General features: G+C 48.9%; 2 protein-coding genes across 4 annotated transcripts; one reads left to right on the top strand and one right to left on the bottom strand.

Annotated features, from left to right (window-relative positions):
• Positions 1-1,619: 1,619 nt before the first annotated feature.
• On the top strand, positions 1,620-14,469 carry LOC115179448 (chloride intracellular channel protein 4). 3 transcript variants are annotated; one of them, XM_029740987.1, is made up of 6 exons: positions 1,622-5,297; positions 11,388-11,497; positions 11,674-11,799; positions 11,896-12,002; positions 12,228-12,409; positions 13,495-14,469. In XM_029740987.1, the coding sequence occupies exons 1-6, from the start codon at positions 1,821-1,823 to the stop codon at positions 13,654-13,656; spliced, it is 4,164 nt and encodes a 1,387-aa protein (XP_029596847.1). In that variant the 5' UTR covers positions 1,622-1,820; the 3' UTR covers positions 13,657-14,469. The 3 variants fall into 3 exon arrangements, with proteins under 3 accessions (XP_029596848.1, XP_029596847.1, XP_029596849.1); XM_029740989.1 differs by lacking the exon at positions 1,622-5,297 and adding an exon at positions 8,586-8,964; XM_029740988.1 differs by lacking the exons at positions 11,388-11,497; positions 11,674-11,799; positions 11,896-12,002; positions 12,228-12,409; positions 13,495-14,469 and adding an exon at positions 7,178-7,464 and having other exon boundaries at positions 1,620-5,297.
• A 704-nt stretch (positions 14,470-15,173) lies between these two features.
• LOC115179769 (uncharacterized) lies at positions 15,174-18,076 on the bottom strand. The gene is made up of 4 exons (XM_029741509.1): positions 17,588-18,076; positions 16,280-16,614; positions 15,629-15,791; positions 15,174-15,505 (listed from the first exon to the last, which is right to left on the bottom strand). The coding sequence occupies exons 1-4, from the start codon at positions 17,685-17,687 to the stop codon at positions 15,474-15,476; spliced, it is 630 nt and encodes a 209-aa protein (XP_029597369.1). The 5' UTR covers positions 17,688-18,076; the 3' UTR covers positions 15,174-15,473.

Raw genomic sequence — 18,076 nt, 5'->3', positions numbered from 1 at the left:
AGATCAGTGATGTCTACGCAGCGCTTTGCCCCCATTGCAAAATACTGGAACGCTCTGAAGGTGATGGCACATTAGCTGTCACTGTCGGTGTCGAGTTTTAGGACACCGTCATTTTGCCTTGCAAATGCCATACTTATGTCTACTGAAGTGAAGTCCATTTATTTATATGTAAATGACCTGCTATTTTATCATATTTAATACCATTATAGACAAAGCAATACTGCCCTCTAATGTTGAAAAACGTAATAAGACAGATATTATGCAAGGCCTACAATCAGCAGTAGATGATTTGACTCTTCTTTATTTGAAGAGTATGATGGAAGCATCTTCAATATGTTCAGATCGAAGAATGAAATGAAAAAGATAAATAATTACTAAGGTTATTCATCCTTTTGTACCAAAATTATCTTGTGTGAATAATTACATGTGGTCAACAATGCAATCCTTTACCTTCCAATGCCTCTGCCTGTAGGTCTACCTCTGACTGTCAGACAGTGGTTGTATAGGTCTACTCTGCCTAAAGCCTGAAAGAGGATAAGGGATTGTACTAGGACAACTGTGGTTTACTGAAAAGCTAACTCAGGGCATCCTCCCTGACCTCAGCAGAGGCTCAGCCTATGAGTTATGTTAAAGGAGAACTGAAAACTGCAAAGGGGTCAGAAAGGGGGTTAAAGATGGTTTGGGGTTGGGGAAAGTGTGGCAGGTTGGATGTGTTTTAGGATAGGAGGGGGGGGGGTTCAGGCATGTATGGAGGCAGCCATTGGGAGGAGGAGATTGTTAGGGAAGTGGTTGAATGGATGGGGGTTGGAGTGGAGTAGAGGGACCTGGGGTATGGGGAGGGATGTGGGATACTGGGGTTATGCTGGGCTAGGCATGGTTGTGGGGGTATAGGCTCTGGAGCTGGGCTGGGAGGATATAGGCTCTGGAGCTGGGCTGGGCTGGGCTGGGGGGATATAGGCTCTGGAGCTGGGCTGGGCTGGGGGGATATAGGCTCTGGAGCTGGGCTGGGCTGGGGGGATATAGGCTCTGGAGCTGGGCTGGGCTGGGGGGATATAGGCTCTGGAGCTGAGCTGGGCTGGGCTGGGGGGATATAGGCTCTGGAGCTGGGCTGGGCTGGGGGGATATAGGCTCTGGAGCTGGGCTGGGCTGGGCTTGGGGATATAGGCTCTGGAGCTAGGCTGGGCTGGGCTTGGGGATATAGGCTCTGGAGCTAGGCTGGGCTGGGCTGGGGGGTTATAGGCTCTGGAGCTAGGTTTGGCTGGGCTGGGGGGGATATAGGCTCTGGAGCTAGGCTGGGCTGGGCTGGGGGGATATAGGCTCTGGAGCTAGGCTGGGCTGGGCTGGGGGGGATATAGGCTCTGGAGCTAGGCTGGGCTGGGCTGGGGGGGATATAGGCTCTGGAGCTAGGCTGGGCTGGGCTGGGGGGATATAGGCTCTGGAGCCAGGCTGGGCTGGGCTGGGGGGATATAGGCTCTGGGCAGATTTAAATGAGGCAGGCTGGTCATGTGGGGATCAACTTCTGAAACTCAGCCTAATCCTTTGGAGAAGGAGAGAGAGAGAGAGAGGAGAGAGAGAGAGGGAGAGAAAGAGAGAGAGAGAGAGAGAGAGAGAGGAAGAGATTGTACTTTGACCAACTGTACACAGGCACTAATTACAGATTGGAGCCCCAGGCAGCGACAACTAGAAGCTGTGTGTGCGTCCGTGGAACCTACAAACACACACTTATCCAACTTTCTCAAACTTGGCTTGAACTCCTGGACACATACTTGTTGGAACCTTGAACACACTCCTTCCCAGTGTGTGTTGATCTTCCAGTAACCATGGCTCAGTCTGAACCTAATGGCCTCAGCCCGGACCTCTCCAATGGAGCCATCATCCACAGCCCTATAGGAACCTGTACCGACCCGGACAAACAGAGGCAACGAGATGAAGAGGAGGAGGAGGATGTAGAACTAGCAGAGGAGGTGTTAGAACTGGGGGAGGAGGTGGGCGAGGACATGGAGGACATTGGGATGGCAGGTGAGGGGGAAGGTGCAGCTGATCATTTCGAAGTGACGATGCAAGCTAGCGGGAGCGGAGGAAAGGAGGGAGAGGAGGGGGAGAGGGGGATTGAAGAGGAGGTTGGTTTACAGGAAAAGAGAGAGGGAGATAAAGCGGAGGGGCAGCTGACCGTGCCAGTTGTTGTAATTGAAGAGGAGCAGGAGAAATCTGTAGAGGCTGTTGAAGAAGAGAAGTCCACTGAGAGAGAGGAGTCAGCAGGGGCGGACAAAGAGAGAGAAATAGAGGACAGAGAACCTCCTCTCTCCCCACCGCCCCCTAGTTTACCTGAAACTGAGTCCATTAATGATGAGGTAGAGAGGAAAGACGAGGAGACATCTCCAGAGGCAGAAAAGGCACAAATCGTTTTGCCTGTTGATGAGACAGAGAAGACAGAGGACGATGTCGGTTTGATGACAACAGAACCGCCAGTCCTGTCTACTAATGATGAGGTGGAGAGTAAAGAAGAGCTGTGTACAGAGAGTCGAAAGCCAGAAACCACATCCACTACAGATGAGTTAGCGAAGGGAGAGCAGAGTGGCGGTCAGGACGCAGAGATGCCCATCAGCCAGGTGACTAATGATGATGGCATGGCGAGAGTGAGTGATGAAAGCAGGAGTCAAGTGACTGACGACTGTCAAACTGTGTCCACTGGTGATGAGGTCAGAGAGACACGGCAGGAGGAAGGACAGGAAGAGGAGCCTAAACATCAGCCAGCCAATGACAATGAAGGAGAGAGCGAGGAAAGTAACAATAAATTGGCAAAAAATCGACAGGTTTCACAAGAGGAGAGGGATGAGAACCAGCAGGGAAGTGAGAAGAGTACAGAGAAAAAAGAGGAGGTTAAAAGCCCTGTTACACAGGAACATGGAGAGACAACTAAAGAAGTTTTAGAGAAAAAAGAGGAGGGGCATCAAGCGACAGAGCACCAGCCCCCGTTGTTCGTTACCAAGAAGTTCATAGAGCTTGGAGTCGTCAAGAGTCAGGCAACCACGGCTCAACAGCCACAGGAGGTTGTCACTCCACCTGTTGAGGTAGAGGGAGGGAGCAAGAGCAAGGCACAGCCACTGATACAGCCCAATGAGAGTCAGGAGGGTGAGAACGGCGCTAAAGAGGAGGGAGGTTTACAACAGACAGAACAGCAGCTACAGGTGGAAGAGGGTGACAGTGATAGGGCAGTGGAGGGAGGTGGTGGGGAGAGGGAAGAGCCACAACAGGTTGCGGATAATGCGGTGGTGGGGATGGACACAGGAGGCAGCAAAGTAGAGGAGGAGCAAAAGAAGGAGGATAATGTAGACATAGCAGAGGAAGAGAGAAGAGGTGCCGGTATGGAGGAACAGACGGAAAAGGCTTTGGAGCCTGATAATGCTGCCAGAGAAGAAGGGGAAAAGAAAGAAGGCAAAGTTGTAGCTCAGCCACAGGTAGAGATACTCAAGGGTTCAGCAGGAGCTACACAGGAGGACGACGACAAGGATTTAGAGCATGTCGAGGAGGCTTTCGAGCTTGAGGAGGGAGGAGATATGGAGAAAGAACAGCCAGGAGAGGTCATTCTGGATGAGCCCGGAGCTGCAGAGGTGGGAGGGGCTGAAGAGATGGATAATCCGGTCCCGGTCTCAGAGATAGGGACGGGAGGAGCAGAGGGAGGGGGTGAGTTGGAGGAACTGCCAGTGACAAACATTAACGATAATCTAGACTCACAATCAGAGGGAGCGATTGAGATGGCGGAAGAGCCAGAAGATCTCATTGAGGATGAGTCTAAATCTGCATTAGAGGGAGGCAGCAAGAGAGTAGAACAGCCAGTGCCTGCCACTAAGGATGAGCCAGTAAAGTTTGGGAAGGAATACACAGCGAAGGAAAGAAGGAAAGAGAAGAAAGAAGAGGTGGAGCTAGGGGTCAAAGGTCGTAAAGCCAGGATAGAGAATGGGTTCCCTGGAACAGAGGAGGTGAAACGCCAATTGCTGAATGAGATGCTGCTATCTCCCACAAGGCTGAGACAAGGAGAAATGAAAGAGGAGGCAACAGTAAAAAGAGATAGGGTGACACCCCGCAGAGGGAGCAACGACTGGATCAAGAAGGGGGCCCCAGAGGAGGTGCAGACCCGCAGAGGGAGCAACGACTGGATCAAAAAGGGGGCCCCAGAGGAGGTGCAGACCCGCAGAGGGAGCAACGACTGGATCAAGAAGGGGGCCCCAGAGGAGGTGCAGATCCGCAGAGGGAGCAACGACTGGATCAAGAAGGGGGCCCCAGAGGAGGTGCAGACCCGCAGAGGGAGCAATGACTGGAACAAGAAGGGGGCCCCAGAGGAGGTGCAGACCCGCAGAGGGAGCAACGACTGGATCAAAAAGGGGGCCCCAGAGGAGGTGCAGACCCGCAGAGGGAGCAACGACTGGAACAAGAAGGCGGCCCCAGAGGAGGTGCAGACCCGCAGAGGGAGCAACGACTGGATCAAGAAGGGGGCCCCAGAGGAGGTGCAGACCCGCAGAGGGAGCAACGACTGGAACAAGAAGGGGGCCCCAGAGGAGGTGCAGACCCGCAGAGGGAGCAACGACTGGAACAAGAAAGCGGCCCCAAAGGAGGCGCAGACCCGCAGAGGGAGCAACGACTGGAACAAGAAGGTGGCCCCAGAGGAGACGCAGACCCGCAGAGGGAGCAACGACTGGAACAAGAAGGCGGCCCCAGAGGAGGCGCAGACCCGCAGAGGGAGCAACGACTTGAACAAGAAGGTGGCCTCAGAGGAGGCACAGACCCCCTGGAGGAGGGAGGACTGGGCCAAGAAGGAGGCCCCAGAGGAGGTGCAGACCCGCAGAAGGAGCGATGACTGGATCAAGAAGGCCCCAGAGGAGGCGCAGACCCCTGGGTGGAGGGAGGACTGGATTAAGAAGTTGTCCCCAGAGGAGGTGCAGACCCCTGAGCGGAAGGAGGACGGGATTAAGAAGTTGTCCCCAGAGGAAGCGCAGACCCCCGGGAGGAGGGAGGACTGGATAAAGGAGCTGAAGTCGGTGCTCAAAGAGGAGGTACTTTCCCCGAAGAGGAGAGAGGACCCGGTGAAGAAAAAGAAGAAGAAGGTGGTGGTCATGGACGAGGTGCCCACGTTCATGCACCAGAGGACAGAGGTGAAGATAGAGGTGAAGAAAGAGAAGGAGGCGCAGGGGGAGGAGAAGACACCAAAGAAGTCTGTGAGGCTGCAGAGCCCAACTCCTCACGGGGAAGACAGCGACAGTCCAGACCCCCAGGAGTACGAGATCTCCCTCTATGTCAAGGTACAGTAGCACCAAGGGTTAACTATGTGTTAGCTATGACGTTAAGAACGTTGCAGATAGACATGTGACGAATAAAGCTGACACGATTCCCTTTTTTAGACGACAGGCAATCACATGTGTTCTATCTACAATACACCCTGTGTAGTACACAGTGAATTTATATCTGAAAGTTCTGTTATGTTGCATCTTCCTGAACAGACCCCAGTGCTCCCTGGTCCTGTAGAGCTCCAGGCTGTATCGATCAGCTGATTACCTGAATCAGGTGTGTTACCCTGCACATCCTGTGGGTGCTCAGGACCAGGGCTGAAGAACACTGAGGGGTGTGGTCTAAGATGTATAGATCTCTCTGCCATTGTCTCCGTGTATTGGCAACTCCACTTGTGGCAGGATATAGTTTAGCATGTGTTTAAAGTCAAGTGTAGCTTCTATTCAGGTAACGGCTACAAGATGTATCTGTCCACATGTCACAACAATACAGACCCACCCCTTCTCTTAGAAGAGCTTCAATAAGGGACAATCTCTCTTCCTTCTTTCTCTCTCTCTATCAGTCTCCCTCTCATCTGGTAATCAAATCAGTGTTTCGGAATCCTCGAGAATTATCTACTTAGCTCGCAATGGAACTTTCCTGTCATCCTGTTCTATAGATTACAAATGGGGCTACATGTAGCGTGCTAGCTAGCATCATAGGAAAACCCATGCCAGCCACTAGCCCTAGCCCACCTTCTAGCTTATCTTAGCTACTTAGTGGCTAATTATATTAGTGTCTGGTCTCTGGTCATGTTCAGTTGGTCATAAAGGCTAACTTAGACACTGTCCGGTCAAAGCCCCAGACATTGTTCTGTTGTTGTGGTTGATTCTCCTCTGACTGGTTTAAAGTAATGCGATTTGACAACTTGAAATGGCCGCCTGTTGGGAGTCGTTGAGAGGGAGAGGCCGTTGTTATCATTAGCCTACTTTCTGTGGCCTGTTCTTCTTTACCACCGAGTGTAGCGACATGGCAACATACAATGATACTGGCTTCGCTTCAGATCTGGGCCTGGAAAATATACTGTAAGGGAGAAGTTAGCAGGTAAGTTAATTTACGTCGTAATAAAGACACTGTTTGGCCCTGCAGGTCAGAGGTGGTGTAGTAAGGAAAGAAGAGGGTCTGTGTGTCTGGCCAGCAAAGTATTAGACTGCTGGACTTTATTCAAAAACACACCGCCATTTTGAAAATCTGTTTGGGTGTGAGGCATGTTGTGTAATATTCCCTGTGTTATGATTGCATGTGAGGCGTTTTGTTGGGGTTGTGTGTGATTGTGTTGGCATGTGGGAGTCATGTCGCTGGGTTGCCTGTGATCCCACTGTGATCTTCTTATCTCATCCCATTAAGAGAGTGATATCCTACTGTAATTCTACCCTCTTTACCTGATTGCACGCACAGACGCACACGCACACACACAGTTACACGGAGACACACACACACACACAGTCTTGACGGCCCCACTGTCCCATGCATGCCTGTGTGTGAGGGGCATTCTAGTAGTGTTGTTGGTGAGTGTTCTGGTGCAAAATGGCTGCCCTAGCATCACCTGTGGCCCACTATCAATGTAAAGTGCTTTGAGAACTACATTGAGGCACTACATCATTACGCTCCATTCCAGCCGCGACTGTATTGCTTTGAGCCATGCATTTCTGGTCAGGTGTCTGTAAAAACCCTGCATTAAAAAGTTACCTGACATGGTACCTCCTTTGGCTCAATTGGTTGGAGTGTGGCTCTCTATAACAACCCCAGGGTTGTGGATTTGACTCCCACATGTGCTACATAATATGTGTGCTAACCATCAGTCGCCTAGATAAAACCTCCTGCTAAAAATGGTCATGTTGTTATGGCGTTGTAGGTCTGGAGGGCTGCATGCCATGGGCCCAGGACGTGACCAACACAACAAAGGCACATTCCAGTGTTTGATGAAGGTGCCCTGGCGCCCAGCTGAAGGATTAAGCCTGGGGGAAAATGTCCTAATATCCTGGCCTGTTCTCCCGGGGCGCCTGCTCACATAATACAATAGACGCCTTTGTCTTGCTCTTGGTGCGAGAGCAACTGTAGGTATGCTCCATGGCCAAGGTCAGGGGAGGCAGGAGCAAGCTCCAACTGTGGCTTTCACCGGAGTTAGAGACTCAAGGAAAACATGGAGGAAATGATTTTTGCATTCTCTCTCTCCCTCCTCTCTCTCCCTCTCTCTCCCCTCCCCTCCACTCTCTCTTTCTCTCTCTCCCCTTCTCACCCCTCTCTCTCTCTCTCTCTCTCTTACTCTCTCTCTCTCTCTCTCCCTCTCTGTCTCTCTCTCTCTCTCTCTCTCTCTCTCTCTCTCGCTCTCTCGCTCTCTCTTTCTCTCTGACAATAAGCTGATTATCAGGCCTGCTGGTTTGGAGCTGACCGGGGTGTCTGGGGACAAGCTGGGGACAAGCTGGGGACAAGAGGGGGTGACAGGGCCCACTCCGCCAACACACATGCAGATATTTGACTTATTGGTCCGCTGTTGTTGTCACTATGGTAACAAAGTCACACAGCACACCTGAATGGTCACCTATTGCCATGAGTTTTGGGGTCGGAGTTGAAGTGTGTTGAGTTGGTTGGGTTTGTAATGATCTCAGTAGAAATATACATGATCAAACGATCTTCTTTATGTTGCTGACAACTTTCTACCCAATGAGGTACTTCTATGATATGCATGCACAGTATGGTTGGTTGCCTACGAGGAGTACGTTTTCAGTGTGTGTGTGTGTGTGTGTGTGTGTGTGTGTGTGTGTGTGTGTGTGTGTGTGTGTGTGTGTGTGTGTGAAAAACACATTGCCCTTTTCCATCAGGGTCAGAACAGGCCTGAGGATTCCATCAACTCCCACACACTGACCCCAGAACAGACCTCACACTGTTCCGCCAGCCTACACTGACACCATACCCACAGACTCTGGGTCAGTCAGTTGGGGCCCATTATTGCTGTTGTTTGAGGATTGATAAAAACGTATCCTGGTGCACCAAATGAGGCTGAGTTTCTGCATTGTAGGTTATTAGGGCAGTGAATGAGATCATTTTACTGGAATCATAAACTGAAAATTTAGCATCAGGAAGAAATGATTGTAGAGGGGCACATGGACCTGATTACGTATCTAAACAAGTTTACACGCTGTTCTCTGTTTGTCATGGGCTATTATTAATTCATTGCGTCAGTACCTGTAGCTGAAATCAACACATCAGAACTACAATCTATCAAAGTAAATGAAAGACGCCCCACCAGACAGGGAAAACGCCCAAACAGTGTGTCTATTATGCTAGCCTTGTGTGGCTAACAAAGAGGGAGTGTGCTGTGCAAAACGTCTCACTGTCCTGCTCTGCATATCTAAACCCACCTCTCCTCGATCTTACCACCCCAATCATGGACACCCACAGCTACAGAACCCTCAGACCCGGTCCGGTCTCAGCCAGCCCAGACAGAGACAGTAACTTTCCCGAGTTTCGCTGACAGAACCTGACTGATTGGAGGCAGATTGATTTACGAATCGGGCTGTGTCTTTGGACCTCTAGGTTATGAGTCAATAAACTGATACCTTGACTTGTGTTGTCACCATGGCCTGGTTTGACATAGCAGCCAAAAAGCTGGGGTTCCCAACTATCGAGCTGTTTGTCAAGGTAAGAGTTGAGCTTGAAGTATGGAGGAATTTGATGCTGCTGGTACTGTTGTTGTTGTTGTTGTTGCTGGTGGTGGTGGTGGTGCTGGTGGTACTGTTGTTGCTGTTGCTGGTGCTGCTGGTGGTGGTGCTGTTGTTGGTGGTGGTGGTTGTGCTGGTGGTACTGTTGTTGCTGGTGGTGGTGCTGTTGTTGTTGCTGGTGGTGGTGGTGCTGGTGGTACTGTTGTTGCTGGTGGTGGTGGTGCTGGTGGTACTGTTGTTGCTGGTGCTGCTGGTGGTGGTGCTGTTGTTGTTGCTGGTGGTGGTACTGTTGTTGCTGGTGCTGCTGGTGGTGGTGCTGTTGTTGTTGCTGGTGGTGGTACTGTTGTTGTTGCTGCTGGTGGTGGTACTGTTGTTGCTGGTACTGGTGGTGGTACTGTTGTTGCTGGTGGTGGTGGTGGTACTGTTGTTGCTGGTGGTGGTGGTGGTACTGTTGTTGCTGGTGCTGCTGGTGGTACTGTTGTTGCTGGTGCTGCTGGGAGTACTGTTGTTGCTGGTGCTGCTGGTGGTACTGTTGTTACTGGTGCTGGTGGGGGTACTGTTGTTGCTGCTGCTGGTGGTGCTGTTGCTGGTGCTGCTGGTGGTACTGTTGTTGCTGGTGCTGCTGGGAGTACTGTTGTTGCTGGTGCTGCTGCTGGTGGTACTGTTGTTGCTGGTGGGGGTACTGTTGTTGCTGGTGCTGCTGGGAGTACTGTTGTTGCTGGTGCTGCTGCTGGTGGTACTGTTGTTGCTGGTATTGGTGGGGGTACTGTTGTTGCTGCTGCTGGTGGTACTGTTGTTGCTGCTGGTGGTACTGTTGTTGTTGCTGCTGGTGGAACTGTTGTTGTTGCTGCTGGTGGAACTGTTGTTGCTGCTGGTGGTACTGTTGTTGTTGCTGCTGGTGGTACTGTTGTTGTTGCTGCTGGTGGTACTGTTGTGGTTGCTGCTGGTGGTACTGTTGTTGTTGCTGCTGGTGGTGGTACTGTTGTTGCTGGTGCTGGTAGTGGTACTGTTGTTGCTGGTGCTGGTAGTGGTACTGTTGTTGTTGCTGCTGGTGGAACTGTTGTTGTTGCTGCTGGTGGTGATACTGTTGTTGTTGCTGTTGGTGTTACTGTTGTTGCTGGTGGGGGTACTGTTGTTGTTGCTGCTGGTGGTGGTACTGTTGTTGTTGCTGCTGATGGTGCTGTTGTTTCTGTTGGTGGTACTGTTGTTGCTGGTGGTGGTACTGTTGTTGTTGCTGCTGCTGGTGGTGGTACTGTTGTTGTTGCTGCTGGTGGAACTGTTGTTGTTGCTGCTGCTGGTGGTGGTACTGTTGTTGTTGCTGCTGCTGGTGGTGGTACTGTTGTTGTTTCTGCTGGTGGTGCTGTTGTTGCTGCTGCTGGTGGTACTGTTGTTGTTGTTGCTGCTGGTGGTGCTGGTTGTTGCTGTTGCTGCTTGTGGTGCTGTTGTTGCAGCTGCTGCTGGTGGTGGTACTGTTGTTGTTGCTGCTGGTGGTGGTACTGTTGTTGTTGCTGCTGGTGGTGATACTGTTGTTGTTGCTGTTGGTGTTACTGTTGTTGCTGGTGGGGGTACTGTTGTTGTTGCTGCTGGTGGTGGTACTGTTGTTGTTGCTGCTGATGGTGCTGTTGTTTCTGTTGGTGGTACTGTTGTTGCTGGTGGTGGTTCTGTTGTTGCTGGTGGTGGTACTGTTGTTGTTGCTGCTGCTGGTGGTGGTACTGTTGTTGTTGTTTCTGCTGGTGGAACTGTTGTTGTTGCTGCTGCTGGTGGTGGTGGTACTGTTGTTGCTGCTGGTGGTGGTACTGTTGTTGTTTCTGCTGGTGGTACTGTTGTTGTTGCTGCTGCTGGTGGTACTGTTGTTGTTGTTGCTGCTGGTGGTGCTGTTGTTGCAGCTGCTGCTGGTGGTGGTACTGTTGTTGCTGGTGATGGTACTGTTGTTGCTGGTGCTGGTAGTGGTACTGTTGTTGTTGCTGCAGATGCTGGTGGTGGTACTGTTGTTGCTGCTGCTGCTGGTGGTGGTACTGTTGTTGCTGCTGCTGCTGGTGGTGCTGTTGTTGTTGCTGCTGGTGCTGATGGTGGTGGTGCTATTGTTGTTGCTGCTGCTGCTGTTGGTGGTGGTGCTGATGGTGGTGGTGCTGTTGTTGTTGCTGCTGATGGTGCTGGTGGTCCTGTTGTTGCTGGTGCTGGTGCTGCTGGTAGTGCTAGTTTTGTTGATGATCTCTCAGGTTTGTTGAGGACCTCTAGTGGCAAGAGATCGTCAGGGCCGATTCAACGTGGTGTGGTAGTGTGTTTTACCAGACAGGGAATAATGACCAGGGCATTTGTGATTGGGGCCTGTTGTATGTACTGTATGTATTTCAACTGTGTGTGTATGAGTTGGACTGAACCTTTTGTGTGTCTCCTACTTAGGCTGGCAGTGACGGTGAGAGCATCGGGAACTGTCCGTTCTCCCAGCGCCTCTTCATGATCCTGTGGCTGAAGGGAGTTATTTTCAATGTCACCACAGTCGACCTCAAAAGGTATGGATCATCCCATCGGCCAATACATCTATCAATCAATCAATTGTGTTCTATATCAAGATCAACTGGATTTGACATACTTTCTAAAGACATTCAGCCATTAATGCTGGATGATGTTTATGTGGGGACACTGACACAGGCACCCTGTAAGAACCCTGTAATCATGTGTTACCCAGGAAACCGGCGGACCTGCAGGACCTGGCCCCGGGGACCAACCCTCCGTTCGTCACGTTTAACGGGGAGGTGAAGGTCGACGTCAACAAGATAGAAGAGTTCCTTGAGGAAAAACTCACGCCACCACGGTAATCACCCACCACTTCCTGCCTATTGCCTCTCAATCAAACTACCACTTCCTGGATTCAACTGACCAATCCTGATGTCTGATATATCTTTCTCAGGTACCCCAAGTTGGCGACTAAACACCCAGAGTCAAACACCGCAGGCATAGATGTGTTCTCCAAGTTCTCTGCCTACATCAAGAACCCCCGCAAAGATACTAACGACGGTAAGGCTTGTGTTTGTGTGTGTGTTTGTGTGTGCGTGCGTGCATGTTTGTGTGTACTGCGTGTGTGTACTGTGTGTTTCATGTTTGCGTGTTTTTACACTGCAGCCTGTGTGTCTCTGACTGTGATTACAATGTCTGCGCGTGTGCATCTCTGTCTGTCTGTGTTCACTCACTGTATACCGTGTGTGTGTGTGTGTGTGTGTGTGTGTGTGTGTGTGTGTGTAGGCCTGGAGAAGGCCCTGTTGAAGTCTCTGAGGCGGCTGGATGAATTCCTGAGGACCCCCCTGCCGGAAGAGATCGATGCCAACAGCACAGAAGACCCTCAGGAGTCCACACGCTGCTTCCTGGATGGACCTGACCTCACACTGGCAGACTGCAACCTGCTGCCCAAACTACACATTATAAAGGTACTGCTGCCCAGACTACACATTATAAAGGTACTGCTGCCCAGACTACACATTATAAAGGTACTGCTGCCCAGACTACACATTATAAAGGTACTGCTGCTCAGACTACACATTATAAAGGTACTGCTGCTCAGACTACACATTATAAAGGTACTGCTGCTCAGACTACACATTATAAAGGCACTGCTGCCCAGACTACACATTATAAAGGTACTGCTGCCCAGACTACACATTATAAAGGTACTGCTGCCCAGACTACACATTATAAAGGTACTGCTGCCCAGACTACACATTATAAAGGTACTGCTGCCCAGACTACACATTATAAAGGTACTGCTGCTCAGACTACACATTATAAAGGTACTGCTGCCCAGACTACACATTATAAGGTACTGCTGCTCAGACTACACATTATAAGGCACTGCTGCTCAGACTACACATTATAAAGGTACTGCTGCTCAGACTACACATTATAAAGGTACTGCTGCCCAGACTACACATTATAAAGGTACTGCTGCCCAGACTACACATTATAAAGGTACTGCTGCTCAGACTACACATTATAAAGGTACTGCTGCTCAGACTACACATTATAAAGGTACTGCTGCTCAGACTACACATTATAAAGGTACTGCTGCTCAGACTACACATTATAAAGGTACTGCTGCTCAGACTACACATTATAAGGCACTGCTGCTCAGACTACACATTATAAGGCACTGCTGCTCAGACTACACATTATAAGGTACTGCTGCTCAGACTACATATTATAAAGGTACTGCTGCTCAGACTACACATTATAAAGGTACTGCTGCCCAGACTACACATTATAAAGGTACTGCTGCTCAGACTACACATTATAAGGCACTGCTGCTCAGACTACACATTATAAAGGTACTGCTGCCTAGACTACACATTATAAAGGAACTACTTTAATGACTTATATCCTCTAAATTCCCACATCAACACTGACCTCTATCACTGATCCATATGAGTTGTGATTTGTTTCTCTCAAAGTAATTCCCATGTTTAGGCTACTTCCTGGTCTGTTTCATGACATCACCTGTGTCTCGGTCCTGTCCCAGGTGGTGGCCAGGAAGTACCGTGCCTTTGAGATCCCGGCGGAGATGGCGGGGGTGTGGCGCTATCTGAACCACGCCTACAAGAGGGAAGAGTTTACTAACACCTGTCCTGTTGAGCGCGAAATCGAATTTGCCTACATAGATGTGGCCAAACGAATCAAATAGAGAGAGGGGGAGGAGGGAGAGACTGAGCAGGCCCAATCCCAAATTGTGTGTGCGTGTGTGTGTCTTTGTGCACTCACCGGTTGGGTTGCACGGCACTCATATGTAGTGTCATGGCTGCTATGAATGTTAGACCACTAGACAGAGAGGTCTGCATCCATTTCACATCCAGTCCTTTTGGCCAAAGCCCTCTGCGGTGCACTATAATACAGGTATATGGTGTCATTGAAGACACAGACACGGTTATAAACCTAGAGTACCAACTCTAACAACGAATAGTACTATCTACTAATACTGCAACATTGTAAAACTGTCCTAAAGCAGCCATAAGCATTCATTAGAGTGTTATAACCTCTGTGTCTTAGAGGAATAGCAGAGCACAGGTAGACACGCCATACTTATATGAATATGCAACACTTTGGCCTTGACCACAGTATTAACCTATATCTAAAAATTAACATACATATACTTTATAAATTCACTTTTCTTTAGTTTCTCCCCCGTCTTATTTTGGCTATCTATGGGTGAATAATAATCAATAGTAAAAAGCATTTTGATGTCAAGGTCTGACTTTTCTATTTGTACGTTTTGTAAAAGCAAATCTGCTGTAATACCATTTATATTGAATTCTATTGATCATAACATCACCTGTTCGGGCCTTCCTGAACATGCAGGTTGAATCGGAAGCCATTTTGATTGTGGCGGAAGTGTGTACTGTATCTCTCCATGCACCAAACAAATACTGACACAACCCTGTGTACTCGCCTTATAATCCTCACCAGAGGAGACTTTATTAAACTGATTTCAGAACAGTGATTTGTCTTTGACATTTTTGTTACCTTGCTTTGTGTATCTTTTGATGTATGACAACTTCTGACAGACTTTTGAATATGGGTATGACAACTTCTGACAGACTTTTGAATATGGGTATGACAACTTCTGACAGACTTTTGAATATGGGTATGACAACTTCTGACAGACTTTTGAATATGGGTATGACAACTTCTGACAGACTTTTGAATATGGGGTGAACTTTCCCTTTAAACCTCAACCCAGTAACCCACAGTCACCAAGGCAACGGTACAACTGACTCTTCTGTGGAACCTGAAACTTAAAAGCCCTAATATCAACAAGCGTAGTTTACAGTGCCACCATGGGTTACCATGGGGACATCCTCTCAAGGAATTCTAGAGTTTTGCAAGAAGTGTGTAAATCTCTTATGTAAATCTCTACCACCAATGTAAGCAGTCGAGTAACATTACATTATACAACCAATGTGTACATAACCTTTAAGACAATGAGCTTTGCGATGATACCACGAACGCTTTCAAATGATCTTGTGAGCCCCTCAAAAACAGCAATACATCTGCCCTCAACCTCATCTTTAGCAGCTGACTGCACACAGTTTCAGTCATTTTGGTAATTTTGGACACATTGGTCATTCCATAATGAACAACTGAGAGAGCGAGAGAGAGAGAGAGGGATCTGTAGAAAAATAAACGTGTCTTTATTGTCGTATAGTTTTATCATGCTTGGGTCATCTTTATTAGAGATCACACACAGCGTTTTCTCTTCTATAAACGGTTAACAGACTTTCGTGCACATAGGCACAAGTACACACGTCGATGATGGGGCAACCTGATTGGTCAGTACTGTTATTCATGAGCCAATGAATAGGTCAGTGGTGGTGCCAGGCCTCTGATGCCTCGCCGGATTGGTTGCCTAGTGCCCGGGTGTAGGGTGGGGGTAGGATGGGGTGAATGTTGGTTTGGAGGGTACCATGGATGTTTCTAGGGGTGTTTGTCAGGGTCTGTGGAGGATCAGTTTTGAGAGCAGTACTTCCAGAAACACACTGTTGGAGAGAAAGAGAACGAGATTAGGAAGTTGAGCATTATCTTCCAATATTAGCAAACATGACAAAACAGGAAACCAGTGACAAAGACTTCCTAATTGACTTTTGACCCCTTGCTGTCACCTCTCTTGTTGCTGGGCTTCTTGGGTTGCTGTGGGAGGGACTTCTTGAAGTTTTGGCCACTCAGGCTGTCTATGCCGTCAGTGCTGGGCCGGGATACAGTGACGCTACCCCCAACATCCACAGGAGGCACTGTGGTGGTTTTCACTCTATCTGCCTCAGCTACCTTCAGTACAGGAATAGAAGAAGTCACACTTTAGTTCCAAGCAGGCAGGAGAATCTTTTCAAATGCTGTATCACATGTACAGTATTTAACACTTTATAAAGGAGAAGTTCAGGTTCACAACTTAATGTAAGATGGTTCCGCACCCTGAAAGTAGTCTACGGGCGAAGACAAACTGTATTCCATGGTTAAGTTTTCTTTAAACAGCCACTACAAACATCAGGTAGCTTTAGCCAATCACTAGCTAGCAATCAATGGAGGTGACAGGGGCAAAAGTGCAATGTAAAAAAAAAAAAATATGGCCAAATCACATTTAAAGTAACATTAAACAAAATATTGAGTTGATTTGGCCGCAGAATTTTTAAAAATTGCATGGTTGCCCCTATCACTCCCATTTATTTATTACTTTCTAAAACACATCCTGGTGTGAAAGTAACTATTCTATCCTAAGGCAGGTAGGAATATAATAAACACAAACAGCATTGATTTACCACTTTCTTCTTCTTTCCTGAATTTCTGCCATTTGCTGACCCTCTGGGCATCATGGTCATCCGTGTGCTCAGAGTGCTGTTGATCGTCCTGCTGAGTTCCTTCAGCCCTGACAGCATCTTCAGGATCTGGGCTCGTCTATCTGGACTGCTCATCACCGGATCCATCTTCAATCGTCTATCCAGACTGCTGGTGGGTGTGGACGTCTTTTCTGGACCAACAGGGATGCTGGTCATCAGTAGGGTCTTCAGTAGTTTAGAAGCGTTGACCGTTGACGGTTCCGTTCTCTCTTGCACAATTGAGTCGCCTGTAGCTGGACCTGTCAGCTTTATGTCTCCTGAAAGACAACATTACAGACACACATTAACATTCTGTAGTCTCAGAGTCATATTCAACACCTGGCAGAATGCCATCCTCATTCTATAATGCCTCTCATAATGATTCAGGATGATGACACATTTCCCTTTCTCCTCTGTGTGCTCCATGGTGGTTCAGGCCAGGGTTGCTATTGGTAGAAAGAATCCTATAAATAAAATGTGATTGATTGATTCCACCAAACCCCAGCAGCTCAGAGACAGACCAAGTCTCAGCTCAGAGACAGACCAAGTCTCAGCTCAGAGACAGACCAAGTCTCAGCTCAGAGACAGTCTGTTGTGTAATGTAAACAAAGTTCCTCAGCTTTCTGTCTGTCCACTGTCTTCAGAGGGTCACTGTGTCAACTGAGCTGTATTGTTATGTGGCCACCAAAAGACCCTCTGAACGTCACAGAGGTCCCATAGCAACGCTATGGAATCCCCCAGTCCCAATGTCAGCTAGTGTCAAAGTGGAGAGTGGACACGAGCGGCTTTGAGTGTGTGTGTGTGTGTGTGTGTGTGTGTGTGTGTGTGTGTGTGTGTGTGTGTGTGTGTGTGTGTGTGTGTGTGTGTGTGTGTGTGTGTGTGTGTGTGTATGCTTGCTTGCATTTGTTTGTGTGTGTGTGTACATAGGACAAACCCAAAGGATAATTCAGCATTGTGTGGGCGAGGAAAGTATTCTAGGAAGAGAAGAGTGTGAGCAACAAATTCTTCATCTATACTCCATGAATACTTTCATTCAGCCATCTTCATCCTTATTAACCGTGATCTTTCCATCCTTCTCTTCCTTCACCTTCTCCATCCCTTCACTCTCCCTTCAGCCACTCAGTCTCAGCATTCCTTCCTACTCTCTCCGTTCCCTTCCATTCTTTCTCTCCATTATATTTTCCCTCCATGTTCCCTTTATACCTCGACTCACACCCATCTTCTATCCTCCCTCCATCCCTCTCTCCTTACCTCTGTCAGTCAGCAGGGTGGGGGCTGTGTCCACTCCAGCCCCCAGAGTCACCAGCACCGTCAGGACTCCCACCAACAGGACCACAGATACTTTCTGCATGACTGCACCTTCTTACCAGAACTTCTGACCGTTTCTGAACCAATTCTGACCACAGCTTCTGGGCTTCAACCACAAGTATCGGTCTGGTTCTAAAGCTCAGGTCTCAGGTACCAACAAGGTCTCGTTTTAGTCTCAAAGAGCTGAGTTAGCTCTGTCGTCTCCTCGTCTTCTTTAGCTGCACGTTGAGAGAACCTGTATGTCTCCTGGGGGTCAGTGTTCAGCCAATCGTTTGGGTGTCTGTTAGTCTTCTTGTCCAAAGTCTGTTTCTTTATTTCCGTCTCTGAAGTCACTAACTCGTTTGTCGTACACACACTTGTCGTTCAGCACCGATGCGCCTCTGTGAAGAAGGCTTGTCGAGAGTGTGTGTGTGCAGAGGTGCGTGTGCGAAT

The sequence above is a fragment of the Salmo trutta genome, chromosome 39 (assembly GCF_901001165.1).
Source record: "Salmo trutta chromosome 39, fSalTru1.1, whole genome shotgun sequence".
Taxonomy (NCBI): domain Eukaryota; kingdom Metazoa; phylum Chordata; class Actinopteri; order Salmoniformes; family Salmonidae; genus Salmo; species Salmo trutta.
Note: the sequence above shows the minus strand (reverse complement) of the source record. Positions and strands in the feature narration are given on the sequence as shown.